This window comes from Megalobrama amblycephala, linkage group LG8 (assembly GCF_018812025.1).
Source record: "Megalobrama amblycephala isolate DHTTF-2021 linkage group LG8, ASM1881202v1, whole genome shotgun sequence".
Lineage (NCBI taxonomy): Eukaryota > Metazoa > Chordata > Actinopteri > Cypriniformes > Xenocyprididae > Megalobrama > Megalobrama amblycephala.
Genome location: NC_063051.1, coordinates 19,312,924 through 19,333,677, shown reverse-complemented (window position 1 = coordinate 19,333,677; position 20,754 = coordinate 19,312,924). Strand labels below are relative to the sequence as shown.

Below are 20,754 nucleotides of genomic sequence, written 5' to 3'. Positions count from 1 at the left end.
GCCTACTAGCTTAGCACTTTTAGCTCTTTTGCTTTGCTAGAATGAGATTTCGTTATTGATAATTCTACTTTTTTGAGCCTAAGATTTTATGGGGGATTGGATCTTGCAGCATACTATGATTTGGGACACTAATTTTTATCCTGCATACTATTTATGCTCACTGACTGCTCAAGACACAACATAAGGTTTATAAGTGTTGCTGAGGAGATACTCTAGAGCTCATTTCTTTGCTCTTTAGTAAAATAGATGCAAATGCAAAGATTTTTGGAGTTAAAAATAAACCAGGAAAGTGACAGCACTGTAGAGGGAGAAGAAATATAACAGTCGGTGGAGATTTAAAGGGGAATGAAGGAATAGAGGAAATGAAGGGGTGTCATGTCATGACTCTGCTTCTCAGCTACTCTAAACACTGGAGGGGGGATTAAGCACATGTGTATGATTTTTAAAGCTGTCAACATGCTGCAAAGTTCCTGTTTATATACATTGGGTGCAGATTGATGGCTAATTTGTGGTTGGGACGTATGTTCGTGCTTAGCATCCATTTTTCATACTCTGCAGGTTTCTAGAGCAATTTGATTAACTGTTTATTTTGATCTGAATTGGGAAAGGCTCTTCTAATATTTATGTGGGACCTAATGCTAGCATTCACTCTAATAAACCTTTTATATTATATTATATTATATTATATTATATTATATTATATTATATTATATTATATTATATTATATTATATTATATTATATTATATTATATTATATTATATTATATTATATTATATTATATTATATTATATTATATTATATTATATTATATATATATATTGACCATGTATTCTTTGACATGTTGAATCACTTAAACCACTTACAGGTGTTTTTTTTGTTTTGTTTTTTGTTTTTTTGACCTGAGGAACCTCTCTTAGCACACATTCATCCTCTTTATACGACTCAAAATCCTTTTTTTTTTTTTTTTTTTTTTTGGGGGGGGGGTGTAAAAGATCTGAGTAATCTTGCTTAATGGATCATACATACGATCAGATATACTGTATGTTGAATGCTCCCACTGCTTTTCTTTCAGTTGTATTCCTTCTCCTGACTTTTCTTGTTCTTTTCCCCACTTTCCTTCACATCCCGGCTCCTGTTAAGTAAATAAATGCTTGAATTGATGGCTGCAGAGTGGTGATCGCTGTGCTTCTCGAGTGTTTGGAAAGGATCAGCTTGTCTGGGCTCCGGCCGTCACACAGCTGTGGCCTGTTCAACTGACACGAACCCTACAGCTGCCTGCTTAAAGTGCACACATTATTCATATAGATCCATGCTGCATGGCTTATTAAATTAGTCATAGATAATTGTCTATCAGTTTGTGATATTTAGGTACTACTATTTGACAGAATGCTTGAAATACATCTACTTTACACAAAGATACATGACTTGACAAGTAGAGATTGAGATTATTATTATTTATTTTTTTATATATTGGTTTATTTTACTTTATTTCAATTGATTTTATTTTAGAAGAGGCCACGGACTAATACAACAGATATCAAACTTTTTAAACTGTTCTTGCTTTCTCATTGACTGTAGTGCTGGCAGACAACCTCAAGTCCAATCCAGGGATCAAGTGGCAGTACTTCAGCTCAGAGGAGGGCATTTTCACTGTGTTTCCTGCTCACAAGTTCCACTGCAAGGGCACATATGAGCACAGGAGCAGGTACAAAGAGCTTTCTCTCTCTCTCACTCACACACTCATTCTCACACACACACACACACACACACACACACACACACACACACACACACACACACACACACACACACACACACACAATCCTTTTATTTTCCACTCCAAACACTGATATACACTACAGCAAGGTATTGAGTTCCATGATGCCCTATGGTTATCACTGTATTTAGATCAAATTCAAACCCTCATTCATTCACTCCATCCAAGTATTTGTCAGCACAGCCTATTTTAAGGATTAGTTCACATTCAAATGAAAATTACCCCAAGCTTCACACACCCTCATTCCATCCTAGGTGTGTATGACTTTGTTCTTTCTGATGAACACAATCAGAGATATATTAATAAATATCCTGACGCATCCAAGGTTTATAATGGCAGTGAGCGGGATCACCGAAAAAAGTGAAGAAAGTGCCTCTATCCACATCCATCCATCATAAACATACTCCACACGGCTCTGGCGGGTTAATAAAGTCCTTCTGAAGTGAAGCGATGCATTTGTGTATAAAAAAAATCCATATTTAACAAGTTATGAAGTAAAATATCTAGCTTCCGTATTTAACTTGTGAAAAAAAAAACAGAACTGGCGTCGCGTCAGGTAAGCTTTTTTCGTAAGTTGAATAGGGAAGGCGTAGGACGTAGTGTAAGCATTTTGAATTGAGAGTTTTACACTAGAATACGGAAGGCGGTCTGGCGAAAGCTAGTTATTTTACTTCATAACTTGTTAAATATGGATTTTTTTTTTTTTTTTTTGCACAAACGCATTGCTTCGCTTTAGAAAGCTTTTATTAATCCCTGGAGCCATGTGAAGTACGTTTTTTTATGGATGAATGTGGATGGAGGCACCTACTTCAGCTCATACTCGTTGATCCCACTCACTGTTATTATAAAGCTCGGATGCCTCAGGATATTTATTAATATAACTCCGATTGTGTTCATCAGAAAGAAGAAAGTCATATACACTTAGGATAGCTTGAGGGTGAGTAAATCTTGGGGTAATTTTCATTTGAAAGTGAACTAATCCTTTAAAAGAAGATATTTAGGCAGACGTTTTGTTTCTCCTTGAAGAACCAGTCAAATGTTTTTGTTCTTTATATTGATTTTTATTTATTAATTTTTATGTTAATATTTTCAGAATAAGGATTTGTCTCTCTCCCCAACTCACACTGTCATGGGCGAATTTGCCATCTTGTGTGGCAGAGAGTAAATTACATTCTAGGGAGGCCTTTTACATCTGTTTAACTTGGTTACAATAGGTCCCAAGCCCTTGACTGGAATGCAGGGTCGCCCCTAATAAACCCCACTGGAATCTGCCACCCAGTGTTGTGGGCACTGTGTGCCTGTGCTGAAAGATGGGCTCATTTCTGCTGCCGTTCCCACAGCTTCTCTCCTCCTGCTGGAGATAACACAAAAAACTCTGGTACTCACAGGTTTTCAACCACTTATAGGATGTAAACAAGATTTAGGCAATATAACTTTTGTTGTAAATGCTGTACTTGAATTTTGGACAGTTAGTGTTGGAGTTGAAAAGGGTTTCCAAAAACAACACAATAGAGTGCAGGATCTCTTGCACAAACACTGTAGTGAAGAGAGCGGGAATCACGCCAGGACTGCACTTGGCTTCATGCCGTCAGAGTCCAGGAAAAGTCGTTCTGCAGGGTTCTTGCATCCTGCAAATAAGGTGACTATAAATCTTTGTCTCTGTGTGTTGGCAGGCCTGTGTATGTTTCGGCAGTAAGGCCACAGTCAAAGCATATTGTAGTGATCGTAGACCATGGTGCCTCCGTCACTGAGACCCAACTCCAGATCGCCCGTGACGCTGCGCTAATCATCCTCAACTCCATCGATGAACATGATAAAGTAAGGAAGTGACATCACTGTTATCATCATACACCCTCCACTGATTACATTTGTTCTTTTAGCACTCAACCTCTAATTTTTCCTCAGATCTCCATGTTGACGATAGCAGATATTGTTCGTTCCTGCTCTCTGGATCAGTGCTACAAGAGTTTCCTTTCACCTGCTACCAGCGAGACTAAGAGGAAGATGAGCACCTTCATCAACAACATTAAAGCTTCTGACAGCCCTACCCAGCATGCACTGGGCTTCCAGAAAGCCTTTCAGTTGTTGAGGAACACAAGCAACGTCACCAGACAGCTGACTAGTAAGAGACCAAGCTTTTGTACAGTGTCATTTTTATGCAATTTTTAGTTTTATGTTTAATTGTGTATATGAATTTAAAAAATTCTTGATTGTGCATTAATTGAATAAATAACTACAGAATTTTCAATCAGCTGTTCAATTAAACAATTTTTTTTATGTTAAAAATATTTTGTCATATTTTGAAAAAATCATATTTCTAAATTCCTTTTTGACCATATTTAAAGGGACACAATACAATCAATAAAAGCATACAATCAGACATGAGTCATAATATACTACCTTCATTATATATACTATATAATGAAGGTACATTTGAACAGAAAGGATTAACTTTTCACACATAAGTTGTCACATTTTTTTTTTCTTGAGGCAAAATGTCATGTTTTAATTTTTTTTTTTTTTTTTTTTTCAGTTTGTGATTGTTTTATATATTTCAATATTTACTGGCCAAGTCACCTTGATCTAAAAGACATATCTAAGATTTTATTTCAAAGTCAAAAAGTTTTTTTTTTTTTTTTTTTGGTAACTTTATTTTAAGGTGATGTAGTTACGTTACTTTATGTATTTACTATACTAATAACAGTAAATTATGCATAATTACAAATAACTAACCCTAAACCAAACCTTAACCCTAACTGTAATTCTATAGTAAGTATATGTAGTTAATTAATGTTACGCAGTACTTATTTGAGTAAGTACAATGTAACTAAGTCACCTTAAAGTGTAACCTTTTTATCAAAAAATAAATAAATAAATAAAATAAAAAATAAAATAAATAGCTTTTAGGCATGTTTTTTTCCTTCATGTGAATAGCATTTAATGTAATATCTTGCTCTAAAAAAAAAAATATATATATATATATATATATATATATATATATATATTTATTTTAAATATGTAGATTTAAACATTTTAAGATGATGTGCCTATAAAGATTGGATTCTGATACCTGCCCTGAGAAATATTTACTGGAGTAAAAAAATGTGGGAGTGGTCTGAAATTCCGCTTTGATGGTGGTTATTATATTCAATATGATTGATTATTGATCATCTCCTCTCTCACAGACACCGACATGGTGATAATCTACCTGTCATCGGGCATCACTTCCCGAGACTCATCCGAGCACGAAAAGAGAGCGACCTTGAGTGTGGTAAAAGATGAGAACCGCCACCTCAACAACTCTGTCATGATCCTCACCTACGCGCTCATGAACGGTGAGATATTTCCAAGGAGAGAGGCTTTTTATTGGCTCTTTGTCCCGTAGTCAGCGAGGGCTCATAGGGAACACCTGTGAGCATGTTTGTGCTTTTTCTAAACATGCTCAGCTGTTTTTACCCCCTTCATCTTTCTTCTGCTCTTTGTGTGTGTGTGTTTGTGTCCACCACAAGAAACCTCTCTCTATTATATTGCTCTCCTCAGCTGTTCCTCCCCCCGCATGTATTAGCCTTCCATTAGCATACATTACTTTGGCATCATGAAAATTAAAATGGAGATCATCGAAAAGAAGAAAGAGAAATGTGACAATACATCAAAGGGCCACTCAGTGACATGAAAGAGTGAGAAAGGCTTTTTTCATGCATTAGATGACTCAGACATATAATTCAGATTGATTAGCTTGGCAGTGCAGAAGAGGGTTATGCTACTTTGACTAGGTATTTGTGAGGCTCTGAAGGACACACGCATAGGATATTACTCATATTTCTTTGTTTATTTGAAGTCTGGTTCATTTATGACAAGTTGTATTATATTCACATATTAAAACCTGTCACAGTGTCAGATTAATAGACTGAAGTGTTGAAATTCACGTCCAGTCCAATAACAGTTCAACAGAATTGAATGTTCCTCCAAAAGTGAAAGACTGACTACCAAAAACTTCCATTTCTTCTGTTAGAGGTCCAAAACTACCATTCCATGATGGAAATAGATTAAGTGTGATTTTTAGCCGTGGTTAAGTAATCCATGTGGGATATGAATGGCTTTCTATTACCGCACTCTAAATGGGCTGGAAAAGCAAAACCTTTACAATGCAGCCACAATATCTGTGATATCTGTAAAAATGTGGATGCCAGGCAGATTGAGGGTTGATATTAGCTTTGTTCCAAAACTCAGCTAGTGAGAGACACAAGAGACACACATATTGAGTGAAAATGTCCATTTTAATTAGACCTTTTGTATCACCGTCCTCAGAAGGAGTAACGGGACTCAAGGAGCTGGCCTTCTTACGAGACCTAGCCGAACAGAACTCTATGAAGTATGGTGTTCCAGATCGTTCCACCCTGCCCGTTGTAAAAGGCAGTATGATGGTTCTGAATCAGCTCAGTAACCTGGAGACCACAGTGGGCCGCTTCTACATTAACCTCCCCAATCGAATGATCGACGTGGCCTCCTTCAGCTTGCCTTATGCGGACCAGATGGGAGACGGTAAGTTAAGATCTTGAGCTTGGCATAAAGCTCAAGTCTGGCACACTAACATTCCTCTGACTAACCATATGCACTCAAAGGACCTCAGCAGAAATGACTTTGCAACAGAAAGTTTCCATGGTAATATATACTGTAAACTTAAACTATAAGTAAAGCCAAAAATCATAAATGCAGAGTGTGCTTTTATGGGGCTGCTAGACAGGAATTCATTCTGATTGGAAATGATGCATAATATAAATTTGTTCATAAGTGATATATGCCTTGATTTTTATTGCTTCATAAAATGTCTTGGATCTAATTTTCTCAATTTTGATAAAATTTTTATTAGGCTGTGATGGTAATGACGCTACAACTAAGGAACAGTCATAAATTGATTTCATATGTAAAAAAGTAATATTTTTTATCAAAAATAGTCTTGATAAAAAAAATAAAAAAAAAGTAAAGAAAAAAAGTAAAAAGACAAAGGAGCTAAAATTAAAATAATTGCTGATTTGAAATAAAAAAATCAGCCCTTGTGACAAAGTCCCCAAAGTTAAAGAAGAAACACCCATATTTGCTTGAAAGTGTGGAAAATTGTTACACTGTAAACCTGGCAGTTGCCTCAATTTTTAAGTTAAGAAATTCAAAGTTTAAGCAAGCAGATTTTTATTTTGTTCTCATACAGTTTAATTGTTTTTAACTTGAAATGTTTACATTTAACTTAAAATTATCACGTAACCTCAAAGTAAACATTTTTATTAGTGAAAATTAGCTGACTATAACAAGCTAATTCAGAAATAGCTAACTTGCTAATTTGCTAACATGTTAACAATAGCATGGTATAGCACTTGCTATATGAATACAGCAATATAAAGCATTTAACTTACTTGCTTCAAACAAAGCCCCATGCTCTCCAAAAACCCACATTAACTGAAACTCTTCTAAATTAGCATAACAAAACATGAATCACTACTAAATCTCCCAATTAAAGTCCACTTTCAAATAAAAATTTCCTGATAATTTACTCACCCCAATGTCCTCCAAGATGTCCATGTCCTCCTTTCTTCAGTTGAAAAGAAATTAAGGTTTTTGATGAAAACTTTCCAGGATTATTCTCCTTATAGTGGACTTCAGTTGGACCCAAATGGTTGAAGGTCAAAATTACAGTTTCAATGCAGATTCAAAGGGCTTTAAATATTACCAGACGAGGAATAAGGGTCTTATCTAGCAAAACAATCAGTCATTTTCTAAAAAATAAAAAAAATTATATACGTTTTAACCATAGACGCTCGTCTTGAACTAGCTCTTTTTTTCTTCTTCTCTATTAGAATTCAGGTCAAAGTTTGAACTAATTGTTATATACTTGCAGTAGCATATTGTATATGACAATTTAGTTCAAACTTTGACCTGTGGAGGGCAGTAATACACTTAGCAGCGTCTACACTGCCGGAATTCTAAAAGAGAAGAAGAAGAGCGCTAGTACAAGACGAGCGCCTATGGTTAAAACTTAGAAAATGACCTATCGTTTTGCTAGATAAGACCCTTATTCTTCGTCTGGTATCGTTTAAAGCCTTTGAAGCCGCACTGAAACTGTAAATTTAATTTCTTTTCGACTGAAGAAAGAAGGACATGGACATCTTGGATGACATGGGGGTGAGTAAATTATCAGGAAATTTTTATTTGAAAGTGGACTAATTCTTTAACATTAATCTTGCACACAAAAAAACATTTATATAACATTTAATTTTAGCATTTACTCTCCCTTTCAAGTGCCATGGGCAAAGCATGCTGAGAAATAGAAATCCCAGCCCAGTTTCAGTTAAATCTAAGTTCATCTAAATTAAAAGAAATAAGTTTATAGCATTCAAAACAATGAAACAGTTAAGTTTACTTAAAATATATCAGTTCTGTGAACTTGAAAGAAAAAGAAAGTGCTAAATACTCAAAAGTTTTTGTTTGTCCTTAAAGTTTGTCCTCAAACCAATTAATTATTTTGAGTGTACGGGTTTACAGTGTACTTTTGAGTATCGTTGATCTTTTGTCAATGGCTTGTACATCAGAGTTAATACTATTTCTTCATGAATTATTTTTTACATAGTTTGACTTATTAGCATGGGGATAGATTGAGAGAAACTTCCTCTGTTTTTCCATTTGTAGGTTTCATAATGACTGTCAGCAGGCCATGCTACTTTGGAAATTTGTTGTTGGGTGTAGTTGGAGTGGACGTGAATCTGGCATACATACTGGAGGACGTCACCTACTATCAGGACTCCCTGGCCTCATATACGTTCCTCATAGACAATAAAGGTAGGGAGATGCATGTGGTGTTGATTGTTTTTAGTGGAGATCCATGTGGTTCCATGAGCCAAAATGAGCCAATTGCCATTTGCTTCACTTCAGCTTGACTTTCTCATCCTGAATTGGGAGCTTCAATGTCTCAAAAACACTGAACTGAAGGCCATTAACCTTTAACAGGTCATTAGGGGAATCAGCTGTCCACATTGGGCGGCTCAGAGCCAACATGGCTGACATCACGCCAGTGGATGGAATAGGAACAGTAAAACTCTGTGGATTTAAACATTTTAGTGAGAACAGACTTCTTGAAAAGGAGCAGTAGTAGCACTGTGTAGATCCTACCTTTGTAGATCCTTTCCACCAAAAATGAAATAAAGTATTGTTGGCTTTCATTTACTCTTCATCCAGCTCTAAACAACTTTTCCATGACGTCTCCCAGCAGGGTGAAGTGTCTCTAAATTTACAAAGCTGTTAACCTCCACTTAATACATATTACAACAATTAGATAAGCCCACCAGAAATTGCTGCTTTGCACTAAAAGGGTGTGTTGTATTACATATGTAATAAAATCAGGGTGATTATCTGTTCCTGAGAGTATACAGTCGGTCCTAATGACTGGGATAATGAAGTGGCACCTGCTGTCTCCAGCTGTTCAGTAAAGAGATGTGTTAGCACTGCCTCTCAGTGCTTTTTAAATTGTAAGCTTCATGCAATTTCCAGGGTATGTGTAACCTAGTAGTTAAATCTTGACTGGTAACTAAAATGGTTGCAGATTCAAGCCTCACAATGTTAGCATATTGCTTCTGAAAACCTGACACTATTAAAAAACTATATTGGACCAGGCAGTCATAGCTTGCGAGTAAAAGTTATGCATTTAATATGCAAATTGGGTGTGTACAATGATGTCTTAAAGGGTTAGTTCACCCAAAAATTACAATTCTGTCTTCATTTACTCACCCTCATGGTGTTCCAAACCCGTAAGGCTTTCGTTCCTCTTTGAAACACAAATGAAGATATTTTAATGAAATCTGAGAGATTTCTGTCTTTAGATTGACAGTCCACGCAACTACTACTTTGACACTTCAAAAAGTTCATAAAGAAATCTAATCCATATGAATTGAGCAGTTTAGTCCAATTTTTCTGAAGAGACTCATTTTATTTACACGTTTGAGCTTCTGCAAGAACCAGTGAGGTTTTTCACACATCAAGCAGTTACGGTTGAGCTTCTGTTTATCTTTGCTGATGAATGTTTATATGGGAATTAATTAAATCTGTTCATCATATAAAGCGATCGAGTTTCTTCAGAAAATTTGGACTAAACACCTCACTTCATGTGGATGGAACAACAGAAATTTTGGAATTAAATAAAATGAAATGTATGTTACTCACTTTTAAATATCTTCCAGGCTACACCCTCATGCACCCGTCACTCACCCGTCCATACCTGATGACTGAAGCTCCTCTCCATACTGACATCATCCATTATGAGAACATCCCAGGGTTTGCTGCTGTGCGTCAAAACATCCTCAGGTGAGTGTTCATGGGATTTCTATTTAATAAAAAAAATACCTGGGTACCTGATGTTGCTGCAGTTTCCTGTGGTACTCTCATGATTGCTAAACTCATGTTGTGTGCTTCTTGTTAGTCTGCCCCTGGGAAGCCAGGTCATTGCTGTGCCTGTCAACTCTTCTCTGTCTTGGCACATGAACCGCCTACGTGATCCCAGTCGAGATGCCTACAATGTCAGCTACGCCTGGAAACTGGTACGCCATTCCTTCATAGTGGCACAAATGTTGGCTTAGAGTAGCCTGAGGTAGAACTTGACTGTGTAGAATGAATATACTACTCTGTGTCGGTGTTGTTTGTCATTTTATTTTTTTTAATCTTTGATCAGAGGAGAAAATTTTTTATACGGTTCCCTCATTTCTCTTATCTTGATCTTTAATTTGCAGGTTCAGGACACTTCATTTATCTTGTGCATAGTTTATGTTCAGCCGGAGATCCCAGTGAAGCAACTGAAAAATCTGAACACGGCACCCAGCAGCAAACTCCTGTACCACCGCCTGGATCTGCTGGGGCAACCCAGCTCCTGCCTCCACTTTAAACAGCTTGCTACAGTCGGTAAGCTTGACTAAACATCAATGTACACTTTACATATTGTGTAAAAAAAATTATTAGCATTTCTCTTAGCATTTTCAGGAAAAAAAAATACTACTTCATGGTATTCTCATAGTTGTTTGAACATGTACCATGAAGAGCTATGTTAAAGTGTTTTATTGTCGCATTCTTGTAGATTACATAATAGTTTTATTTCTTTAAAAGGAAGTGAATGTGGTAATGCGCTAACTATGAAAAATACACTATCACTCTCAAAAGTTTGGGGTTGAAAGAAGTCTCACCAAGGCTATATATTTTTTGTCATCGCTTGCTGAATAAAAGTGTTAAAGCGTTAGTTCACCCAAAAATGAAAATTATGTCATTAATGACTCACCCTCATGTCGTTCCAAACACGTAAGACCTCTGTTCATCTTCGAAACACAGTTTAAGATATTTTAGATTTAGTCCGAGAGCTTTCTGTCCCTCCATTGAAAATGTATGTATGGTATACTGTCCATGTCCAGAAAGGTAATAAAAACATCATTAAAGTAGTCCGTGTGACATCAGTGGGTTAGTTAGAAGTTTTTGAAGCATCTAAAATACATTTTGGTCCAAAAATAACAAAAACTACAACTTTATTCAGCATTGTCTTCTCTTCCGGGTATGTTGTAAATGCTAAGAATTTCTTTCTTTTTCTTAAGTGACTATTATACTAAGAGATGATTAATAATGGTTTGGTTAGGGGCTAGCATGATCAAACCGCAGAACTGATTCATCTCTCTTTTTTTTCCTCAGAGAGTCCCACGGTGATGTTGTCCGCTGGTAGTTTCTCCTCTCCATATGAGCACTTGAGTCAGCCGGAGACCAAGCGCATGGTGGAGCACTACACCGCCTACCTGAGTGACAACACCCGGCTCATAGCCAACCCGGGCCTAAAGGTACACACAAACACACACCTACAGCCCATCTCAGCAATACATGTTTCGTAGCCAACCAGAGAATGACTCAGTCTTTCACAGTCAGTGGTCACGTGTTAGTTTCTCAGTCTTAATTGGCAGTTGTTAATTAGCAGTGTTCTTCTCCTCTTTAATTCTGCTTTTTCATTAGGGAAATGCAATGCACCACTCTTTATGATTCTCAGATAAGTAGAATTCTTTAACACCCCCTCCTTTGGTCTTCCAGTCTTCTGTGAGGAATGAGGTGATGGCCACCAGTCACGTGACAGATGAATGGATGAGTCTTATGGAGATGAGCAGTCTCAACTGCTACATTGTGAGGCGTTACATAGCAACGCCCAATGGGGTGCTGCGGATTTACCCCGGTTCGCTCATGGACAAAGCCTTCGATCCCACCAGGAGGCGATGGTAAGATTTGAGCCTCAGGACGGAGGTCTTCAAACTCCTAGTGGGACACTGGTGAACAGATCCCACAGTCTGTTGACTAAAGCTTAGCAAACTGTCAGATTCCCAAGGAGGTATTTTTGAGTTCAGATGTAGCCGTACACGCACCTCAAATGAGATTTGTATGAAGAAAAATCCTAAACTTTGATAAATTTGTAAATTTCTGTTTAAAATGTGGTTTAACCATTAACCCTTTTGTCTTTTAGGTACCTACATGCTGTAGCCAATCCTGGTCTCATCACTTTTACTGGACCCTACCTGGATGTTGGTGGGGCGGGTTATGTGGTCACCATTAGCCACACCATCCATGCCTCAAGGTCAGTTCATGTTTAGATCTAGTGGTTCTTATCTATTTGCAGGTGGGGGAACTTGTGTTGGAGACACAGGTTCTTTGAGAGCCACTGGTTTAAACACATGGTTTTATGTATTAAAGCATTCATTTATTGAATGGACATTAATTTATTTTTGCTCATTCAGACATTAGCTGTTTTTTTGATGCCTTTGTCATCCTTCATTCATTCTCAAGGTGCTTGCTTTTCCCTACAATGAAACGGCCGGTGCTTTACACTGTCAAGCTCTTAAAATGACAAAAAAAGCACCATACTATCATGAAAGTAGTCCATATGACTTGTGAGCTATGTAACAAGTCTTTTGAAGTCATACAATAATTTGCTGTCTAGTTGAAGAATGCATAGCATGTATAGTACGTAATAGTACCTGTTGCTAATGAAAAACAACTGCCTTATCACAGTCGGGTTTGTGCTTGGTACAGTGTGTGTTCAGAGATATGATGAAGCTGTTTGAAACTGGCAGTGGTCCAGAATGTCTGGTGTAGATAAAGTTTGTTTTCCCTCCATGTTTTCCAATCAGTTCTCTCTTAAGAGGAGGAAATGTGACTATGGAGTATGTGATCTGATCTAAAGCACCATTGCAGTGACCCATGATGCTGTAGATCTCCTCATCCTTCATATTGTTCAACACACTTATCTGCCTCCTTTCCCAGTTCCCAGATGGCCTCCGGGTACACAGTAGCAGTTATGGGCATTGACTTCACTCTGCGCTACTTCTACAAAGTTCTGTTGGATCTTTTGCCCATCTGCAACCAAGACAAGGGCAATAAAATCCGGTAAGGCCTTCCCACCGACCCCAACCCCCCCCCATCTCATTTCTGTTGGGTTCTTCTCAAACTCTCTAGTGCCTGCCAAGACCCCGGTGGTGTCCAGCGTAGTGCCTGAAGCTATCGATGCCCCACAGAGGCTCTTTAAAGTTCTTTCAAATGAATCTAATCAGATTTGCTTCTGTTGGAAAAGAGGCATTCACTTAGTCTTCTCTGCATGATTCTAAGCTCACTCTTTTAGGATAGAAGGAGATGGAATGAGAAAGATCTGAGGTAGGGATCAAGAAACAGTGTGGGAGGGGTGAACATAGAGAGAGAGAGGAGAGATAAGAAAGAAAAAGTAGAAAGACTGGAACAATGATACTTTTTTTTTTTTTTTTTTTTTTTTAAGTAATATTGAGTGGTGCTTGCCCATGCAAAAGTCTCTGCAACAATACTATGATTATGTTGTGGTTGTCAAGGTGTTGTTATAGCTAGGTGGTTGCTTATGATATTCAGAAAGCCAGCTTTGCTTAATTTACAATCCTAGTTGCAGAACAAATGAGCACAAAGTTAAAACTGACGCACTACTAAATATTTGAGAATTGCACCATTAAACTTTTTTTTTTTTTTTGAAAGTAAACATATGTAAACATGTAAACATATACATAAATATATATGTTTAAACATGTAAACATATATATTTATGGAAGCATCTGACCGTGATTAATGGCTGGGAAAAAATGGCAGACCGATTACATCAGTGAGCTCATGTTTTGGTGACAGACTTCAATCCTTTAGACATATATGATGACAGTTGGAGAGAGAGAATGTTACATGAATAAACAGCTTCTTAGCTGCTTTTAAGCACTTTCTCATGTGCGTTTATGAAAATATAAAATAAAATAAAAGTAACATTTTCCAGTTTGTTCCATTATGTTTTATTTATTGCCCGTCTAATCTTAGATGCAGATCCTAAATATTTAATATTTGCATATTTAAATAAATTATTTAGATCAGTGGTTCTCAACCAGGGGACTGCAGCAAAGTTTAAGATGACTTAAAATGTTTTAAAACAAGACAAAACTTGAAAAAAAAAAAAAATGCAGTTTCTTATTTTAATCTAGAGACACTCCTAATTTCTGTAAATTAAAAAACTGGGTCGATTATATCTCTATTATAGCTCATATATAGTTATAATTGATATCGTAATCATGTATCATATTCAAATGGACCAAGTCATCTAGTAGTCACTAAGCCCCTATGTGAACTTTGTGTCCAAGTTTAAATAAAACCTTACGAATGATCACATATATGCCTTTTAATGCAAGTCTAATGGGTTTTTGCAGACATTTTTAATTTGCCATGCAAACATCCTAAATCCAATCTCTTATAAAAATAATAAGAGGTATCCATCTCTTATGATAGGTATCCATCATGTCTGTAGCACATCATTTTAACCCTAAGAATTAGCAATAGTAATGCTTGCCTTTGCAAGCACCACAGATAAACTCTACTGATACAATATATAAATGCCTTGGAAGAACAGGGTAAGATTTTCAGGACTGACTGAAAGACACAAAGGGAGATAAGCTGATTAGGGCTGCATTCCAGACACATCCTGTTATGTTAGGTGCCAGTGCCCCCATTTTATCCCCCCTCTCTCTTCTTTTCTGTCTCTTTTACCCTTTCCCTCTCATTCCTCTCTTCCCTCCCTTTTTCTTTCTTCTTAACTCTATTTCTACCAGTTCGTCTCTCTCTTTGTCCCTCTTCACGCTCTCTCTGTCTCTTTATCTGTCTGTGCTGTGGAGGCCTCAGTGTTCTTTTGAGTTTTCAGTGCTATGGTCATTAAACAGGATTAGTGAAGTGGAATGCCTCAGTGTGCCACACAATAATGTTCTAAACTGCAGATGGTACCCTATGAACATACAGGAAGCCATCTACTGTTTCCTTCCACCTTTCCCCTCTAAATGTCATTTTGGATCTTTGTACAGGCTCCGATTGCTTGATCCCGTTTGTCTTGGCCTTTATGTATGTGTAGGTGTTTTATCATGGAGGACAGAGGCTATCTGGTGGCCCATCCGACCCTGATTGATCCGAAGGGCCACGCTCCGGCAGAACAGCAACATATTACTCATAAGGTAAGGAACTCTGGATCTGAGGCCAAACTTTACCTCTCTTAAATAAGAAAATAGGCTTTTCATGGCATTTTTCTGAGGTTTTTTTTCCCCCTTTGGAAAAGGGGACTGTTTTTCATCTTTAGCCATATTATGTTCAAAGATTGGTAAAGAAACTAAAAAAACAAGCTTATTGAGTTCATCAGCTTGTTTTCTCCTGTTTTGCTTGACTTTAGGAGCCTCTAGTGGCCAATGACATTCTTAACCACCCCAACTTTGTGAAGAAGAACCTGTGTAACAGTTTCAGTGATCGTACCGTGCAGCGTTTCTACAAGTTCAACACCAGTATTGTGGTGAGTGGAGTCTCTTATGAATGATGTCATATAAAGCTGCTGTAAATTCTGTTTTAATTGACAATCCCTCCATTTTTACCATAAGGTTAGTCAGTTTCTTGTATTAATGATGTTAGGATGCCACCTAGTGGAGGTTATTGTAATAGCAGCTATAGCAAGATGTGCTAGTTTACAGTATATTCATGATTTATTTTATTATTTATTTTTTTTAAATGAACAAAGTTGTGGCTTTTTATTCAGAAACTGTATGCATAGAGTGAATTAAATAATTCTCGATGCCTTTCTGTATGTTTGTGATTTTTAAGGGTGATCTGACAAACCTAGTGCATGGCAGTCATTGCTCAAAGTACCGGCTCACCCGTATCCCTGGAACCAATGCGTTTGCTGGCATTGTGAATGAAACCTGTGATTCACTGGCCTTCTGCGCTTGCAGTACCGTGGATCGGCTCTGTCTTAACTGCCACAGGTAATGTTTAACTTATACAGAACTCCATTAATTTTTGTAAGGCATAGCTTTATTTATTTACACTACCTTTCAAAAGTTTGAAGATAGTAAGATTTTTTTTTTTGTGTGTGTGTGTGTGTGTGTGTGTTTTGAAAGAAGTCTCTTATGCTCACCAATAATGCATTTATTTTATCAAAAAACACAGTAAAAACAGTAATATTGTGAAATGTTATTTCAATTTGAAGTGACTGTTTTCTTTATTTTAACATATTTTAAAATAATTGTGATGGAAACAAAATTTTCAGCAGCCATTACTCCAGTCTTCTTTAATATTCTGATTTGGATAGAAATATTTCTTCTTATTATCAACATTAAAAGAGTTGTGCTGCTTGATGCTTTTGTGGAAACCTTGATGCATTTTTTTTTCAGGATTAAAGAATTGAAAGTTCAAAAGAACAATTTATTTGAGATAGAAACCTTTTGTAACATTGCAAAAAAAAAAACATCAGATCAATTTAATGCATCCTTGCTAAATAAAAGTATTAATTTCTTAAAAAAACAAACAAAAAAAACTTAGACCCCAAATTTATTTATTTTTTTGTGTCTGTGTATTTGCTTCATAATGAAAATACAAGACGTTTGTAATAGAAATGTAATGGCCAATTAAATTAAATACAAAAAATATTTCATTACACTTCCTACTAATAATGTACCTGTCTATACTTTAATTTCCCCATTCTCATATTTAAGGACCCAATGAAATGGTATTCCATAGTTTTCCATCATGGGTTAGTGTATTTCCTTGAAACTGTAAGTTTGGGTTGGACACTTTGAAGGGTTAATATTTTTGCCAATTGCCAATAGGCTTTAGTTACAGTCAAGTGTGCCACACAAGTCCTGGAAAGTGAAGCTAAAGCATTTTGATCGCCCCCTGGTGACTAGCTGCAGTATAGGTCATAAACCCCACCCTCTCCATGTAATCAAATGGGACTCGAGCCAAACCAAAAAATCCAATTACACTTCAAAAAAATTTTTTCCAAAGAATGTTTCAATCATTTTCGGCAGTTCTTATCATGCAGACATATGTTCAAGTGTTCATTTTTCCAATAAGTGTGGTTTTAGTTATTTGATGCTATGAAAATGTTGTGTAATGTCATGATTGACAGCTGTGCTTGCATTTGAGTTGGTGAATGTGGGCGTGACCTTGATACTGTGGCTCCACTATTGCGCAGACTCCAAACGACATAAGCGGCAACGTCCATTACTGGGATATTTTGGCTTTATTTTTCTACAGTGGAAGGAAGCAGAGACGTGCTATCTTTTTTTTTTTACAGTCTGTGGTTACAGTCATGAACCATGAGCATTTGATTGCACTTTTTTTCAGGAAGACTGTAAATTTAAAATGCATTTACCTGCTAAAAATATACAACTTTTAGGAATACACTAGCCTAGAGGTTGCTTAAAAGGTGATAGACTTGGTCTAAAAGCCACACACAAATTTAGCTTTTCTGGGGTCTTTATGTCATTTTATATAAATAATAATCAGGTTGGTAGTTCCAGGTTAAAAGACCTTCAAACAGAATTTCCTCAGTATATTCCTTTCTTCCTCAGAATGGAGCAGAATGAGTGTGAGTGCCCCTGTGAATGCCCTCTAGAGGTGAACGAATGTACCGGCAACCTCACCAACGCTGAGAACAGGTAAACCACTGCTGCTCTACAGGGCAGTCTTGCATTATTTATAGAAAGACTTGTAAAAGTAGACATTAAGCAATTTAAACCGTGTTACATGTTGTACACAATGTGTTAGGATGCAAAGGTTTCCCCTTAAGTGCTTGGAGAATAGACTGCAACGATATATGATCCAAAAATTAATCACTGGACCACATGTCCAGATTCTCATCAGCATGCACTGGAATGAATCACACTTAGTCACACACACACAAACGCACTCTTCTGCATGTCACTTCATCAAGTTCTTGTTTGTCACGATGAATAGATATCCAGCCACCTGTGTCCTCAATTAGCCGTTCAGCTCAGAATTGTTCCTCAATAGACATTTAGACACATTCAGGTTTGTCGTGTTATTCCCAGCTGAGAGATCTCAAGGCATTTACCTTTCTGTCACTGCACCATCTGTTCATTTTTAGTGAAAAATTGTACACTTGAATACTGATAAATCCATACTTTACTAAAAAGGGCTGTATGGTAAAAAGAAGTCTGGGTATTATTCATTGTGTTACAATAATAATTGTTCATTATTTGTTGTCTGTTGAATATAATTTATCTAAAGAACAACATTGTTGCCAGACTGTTAGTAATTACAAATAGCTTTGACTTTAATGAGTTCCATGTTGTGTTTATAGCCTAACTGACTTAGCTTGCCTTACTACTGTGTGTGTGTGCAGAAACCCGAGCTGCGACGTGCACCAGGAGCCTTTGTCTTTGACTGTAATTGAGCCCAGTCTACAGGACACTCTGCCTCAGTGTATCAACACCAGATGCAGCCAGCGCTTCACCAGCAGGTACGGCCATATACTGTATCAGTTGGGATCAGACTGCCCTCAACAGAATCACAGAGTCACTGAGAGTAATGATGATTCTCCTTTCACTCAGCACAGCTAATCTCGCATCATTTATTCACAACCTTTGCTGACCAGAACAAAAAGCATGCGTGTTTCTCAAGATCAGGCAGCATCAGCTATTATGTTCCGATACCCCTTTTCTATTCCCGATACCGATTCCGATACCTGAGCTCAGGGTATCGGCCGATACAGAGTACTAATCCGATACCTGGGTGCAGGGCTCTGAACCGGTTCAAGGAACGAAAACGAAAACCGGAAACGAACAAAATTTTGACGGAACGTAACCAGAAACGGAAACTGAATCAAATTGAATCGTTTTGAACAGAAACGCTCATTTGAAATGGCCATTAACTGGTTAAAAACGTTATTTTTTCGTTATTTAATATTTTTATTTGGCAGTCAACCAATCACGAATTCAAATAGTAGCCTACAGCCTATGCAAATGTGACGCTGATGCATCCAACGTTTGTGAAATGCCCGCGCTCACGTTCTAAAGTGAGATGCACGCACTGACGCGTTCAGCCAAAGACTATAGAATAACGTGTCACTCGTATTGTTTTGAATGGGAGAAAGTGTAACGCGCAGTATGGCGGAATAAGTCCCGCCTTCTAAATAAGAGCCAATCGCCGACTGGTAAAGTCATCGCGTCACTTCAGCGGCCGTTAGAATCACCGGTTTCTATAGAAACAGTCAGACGCGCGCCTCTGAAGAGACGTGCATTTAGGTCTGCGCATGCGCATTAGCTTGATCCAGCCTGAAAAATACAGCTTTTTTTTTTGTCATGATTCGAGCGTTTAGAAACTAAATTTGTGAGCCGGTTGTTGTTAGATTTCATTAGTGATTTCAAATATGAAATTTAATCGAAAGGTTGGCGAACAGTTTTGGAGAATTTGATGTTTCCCCATTCAAAGTGATTGCATGATGTCCAGGATGCCCGAGAGGCGTTTCAAAGATGGCCGCCGAGTGAAATGACTTGTCTTAAAGGGACTTTGGTTCAGCTCAGCTGTCAAGTCATCATAGGTTAAGTCACAATGGCAATGCCCTGGCATTAGTTTTTCTGATGATATGTCACCAACCATCAAGCATTAGGCCTACATTTAAGTGCAAATGAATGTCAAGTAATATGCAGCTTGTTGTGTGTTTTGAAACCAGCGAAAATTACAGGATAGTAGAACATGAGTTCACACAACGCCACATCATGCACGGTTCGGTGAACGGAGAAAAAAGAATAAGGCTACAAAGCTTACATAATAAATAGCCTAATAGTTTAGCATTCGTCTCAAAAATGGAAACAGTGGCGAATGAGAAAGGTAGGCTTCAGATTCACTTTAAATTAATTTGTTTAGCATCTTATTTAGTTTTATTTCTAATAAATAGAGTGCCTCAGGGATGACACATTTTAGTAGGCAAAACCCGGAAGCAAGTTAGCATTTTAGGACTTCCGGTTCCAACGCCCGTCAAGTCTATGGTTTTTTTGAATGGGTTTTTGCTAAATCGCCTGAAATAAGGTCTGTGGTTAAGCCTCTAAAAGCCTCTAAATACTTTCACGTTTTGATCTATGACATAAAACACACCAGTTATAACCCACTTGTGATTTTTTTTTAAACTTTTACTTTTAGGATTGTGTGGCACTGAAGACTGGAGTAATAGCTGCTGAAAATTCAGCTTTGCCAATCCCTGAATAAATTACATAAATTAAAATAGAAAAAATTCATTTTAATTGTAATAATATTTCACAATATTACTGTTTTTACTGTATTTTTTAATAAACTAAATGAAATGCCACCAACCCCAAACTTTTGAACGGTAGTGTATGTCATATATATTAAGTATGTTTTGGGTTTCAGTGACTGTTTTGGTGTTCTGGACTGTGAGTGGTGTACTGTGGACAGCGATGGAAAGACCCACCTGGATAAGCCTTACTGTGCCCTGCAGAAGGAATGTTTTGGAGGGATAGTGGGTGCCAAGAGTCCTTATGTGGATGGACTGGGCATTTTAGGTGAGCTACCACTGCTTGTAGTCACACTCATTGTGGTTTATTAATATATATTTTATGTTTATAAAAGCAT

At 37.2% G+C, this 20,754-nt stretch overlaps 1 protein-coding gene across 2 annotated transcripts in view; it reads left to right on the top strand.

Moving 5' to 3' along the window:
• cachd1 (cache domain containing 1) overlaps window positions 1-20,754 on the top strand; it is a 79,846-nt gene that overhangs the window by 48,247 nt on the left and 10,845 nt on the right. For both annotated transcript variants that reach the window (XR_007186165.1, XM_048199910.1), the window contains exons 5-23: window positions 1,581-1,707; window positions 3,453-3,597; window positions 3,685-3,901; window positions 4,965-5,114; window positions 6,088-6,321; window positions 8,458-8,607; window positions 10,002-10,125; window positions 10,241-10,358; window positions 10,548-10,716; window positions 11,488-11,630; window positions 11,875-12,056; window positions 12,299-12,409; window positions 13,096-13,218; window positions 15,230-15,329; window positions 15,542-15,658; window positions 15,964-16,124; window positions 17,715-17,801; window positions 18,509-18,625; window positions 20,533-20,684. Coding sequence is in view for 1 of the 2 variants with exons in the window: in XM_048199910.1 (XP_048055867.1) it covers window positions 1,581-1,707; window positions 3,453-3,597; window positions 3,685-3,901; window positions 4,965-5,114; window positions 6,088-6,321; window positions 8,458-8,607; window positions 10,002-10,125; window positions 10,241-10,358; window positions 10,548-10,716; window positions 11,488-11,630; window positions 11,875-12,056; window positions 12,299-12,409; window positions 13,096-13,218; window positions 15,230-15,329; window positions 15,542-15,658; window positions 15,964-16,124; window positions 17,715-17,801; window positions 18,509-18,625; window positions 20,533-20,684 (2,727 nt within the window). In the remaining variant the exon portion in view is untranslated. The remainder of the gene's footprint in view (window positions 1-1,580; window positions 1,708-3,452; window positions 3,598-3,684; window positions 3,902-4,964; window positions 5,115-6,087; window positions 6,322-8,457; window positions 8,608-10,001; window positions 10,126-10,240; window positions 10,359-10,547; window positions 10,717-11,487; window positions 11,631-11,874; window positions 12,057-12,298; window positions 12,410-13,095; window positions 13,219-15,229; window positions 15,330-15,541; window positions 15,659-15,963; window positions 16,125-17,714; window positions 17,802-18,508; window positions 18,626-20,532; window positions 20,685-20,754) is intronic.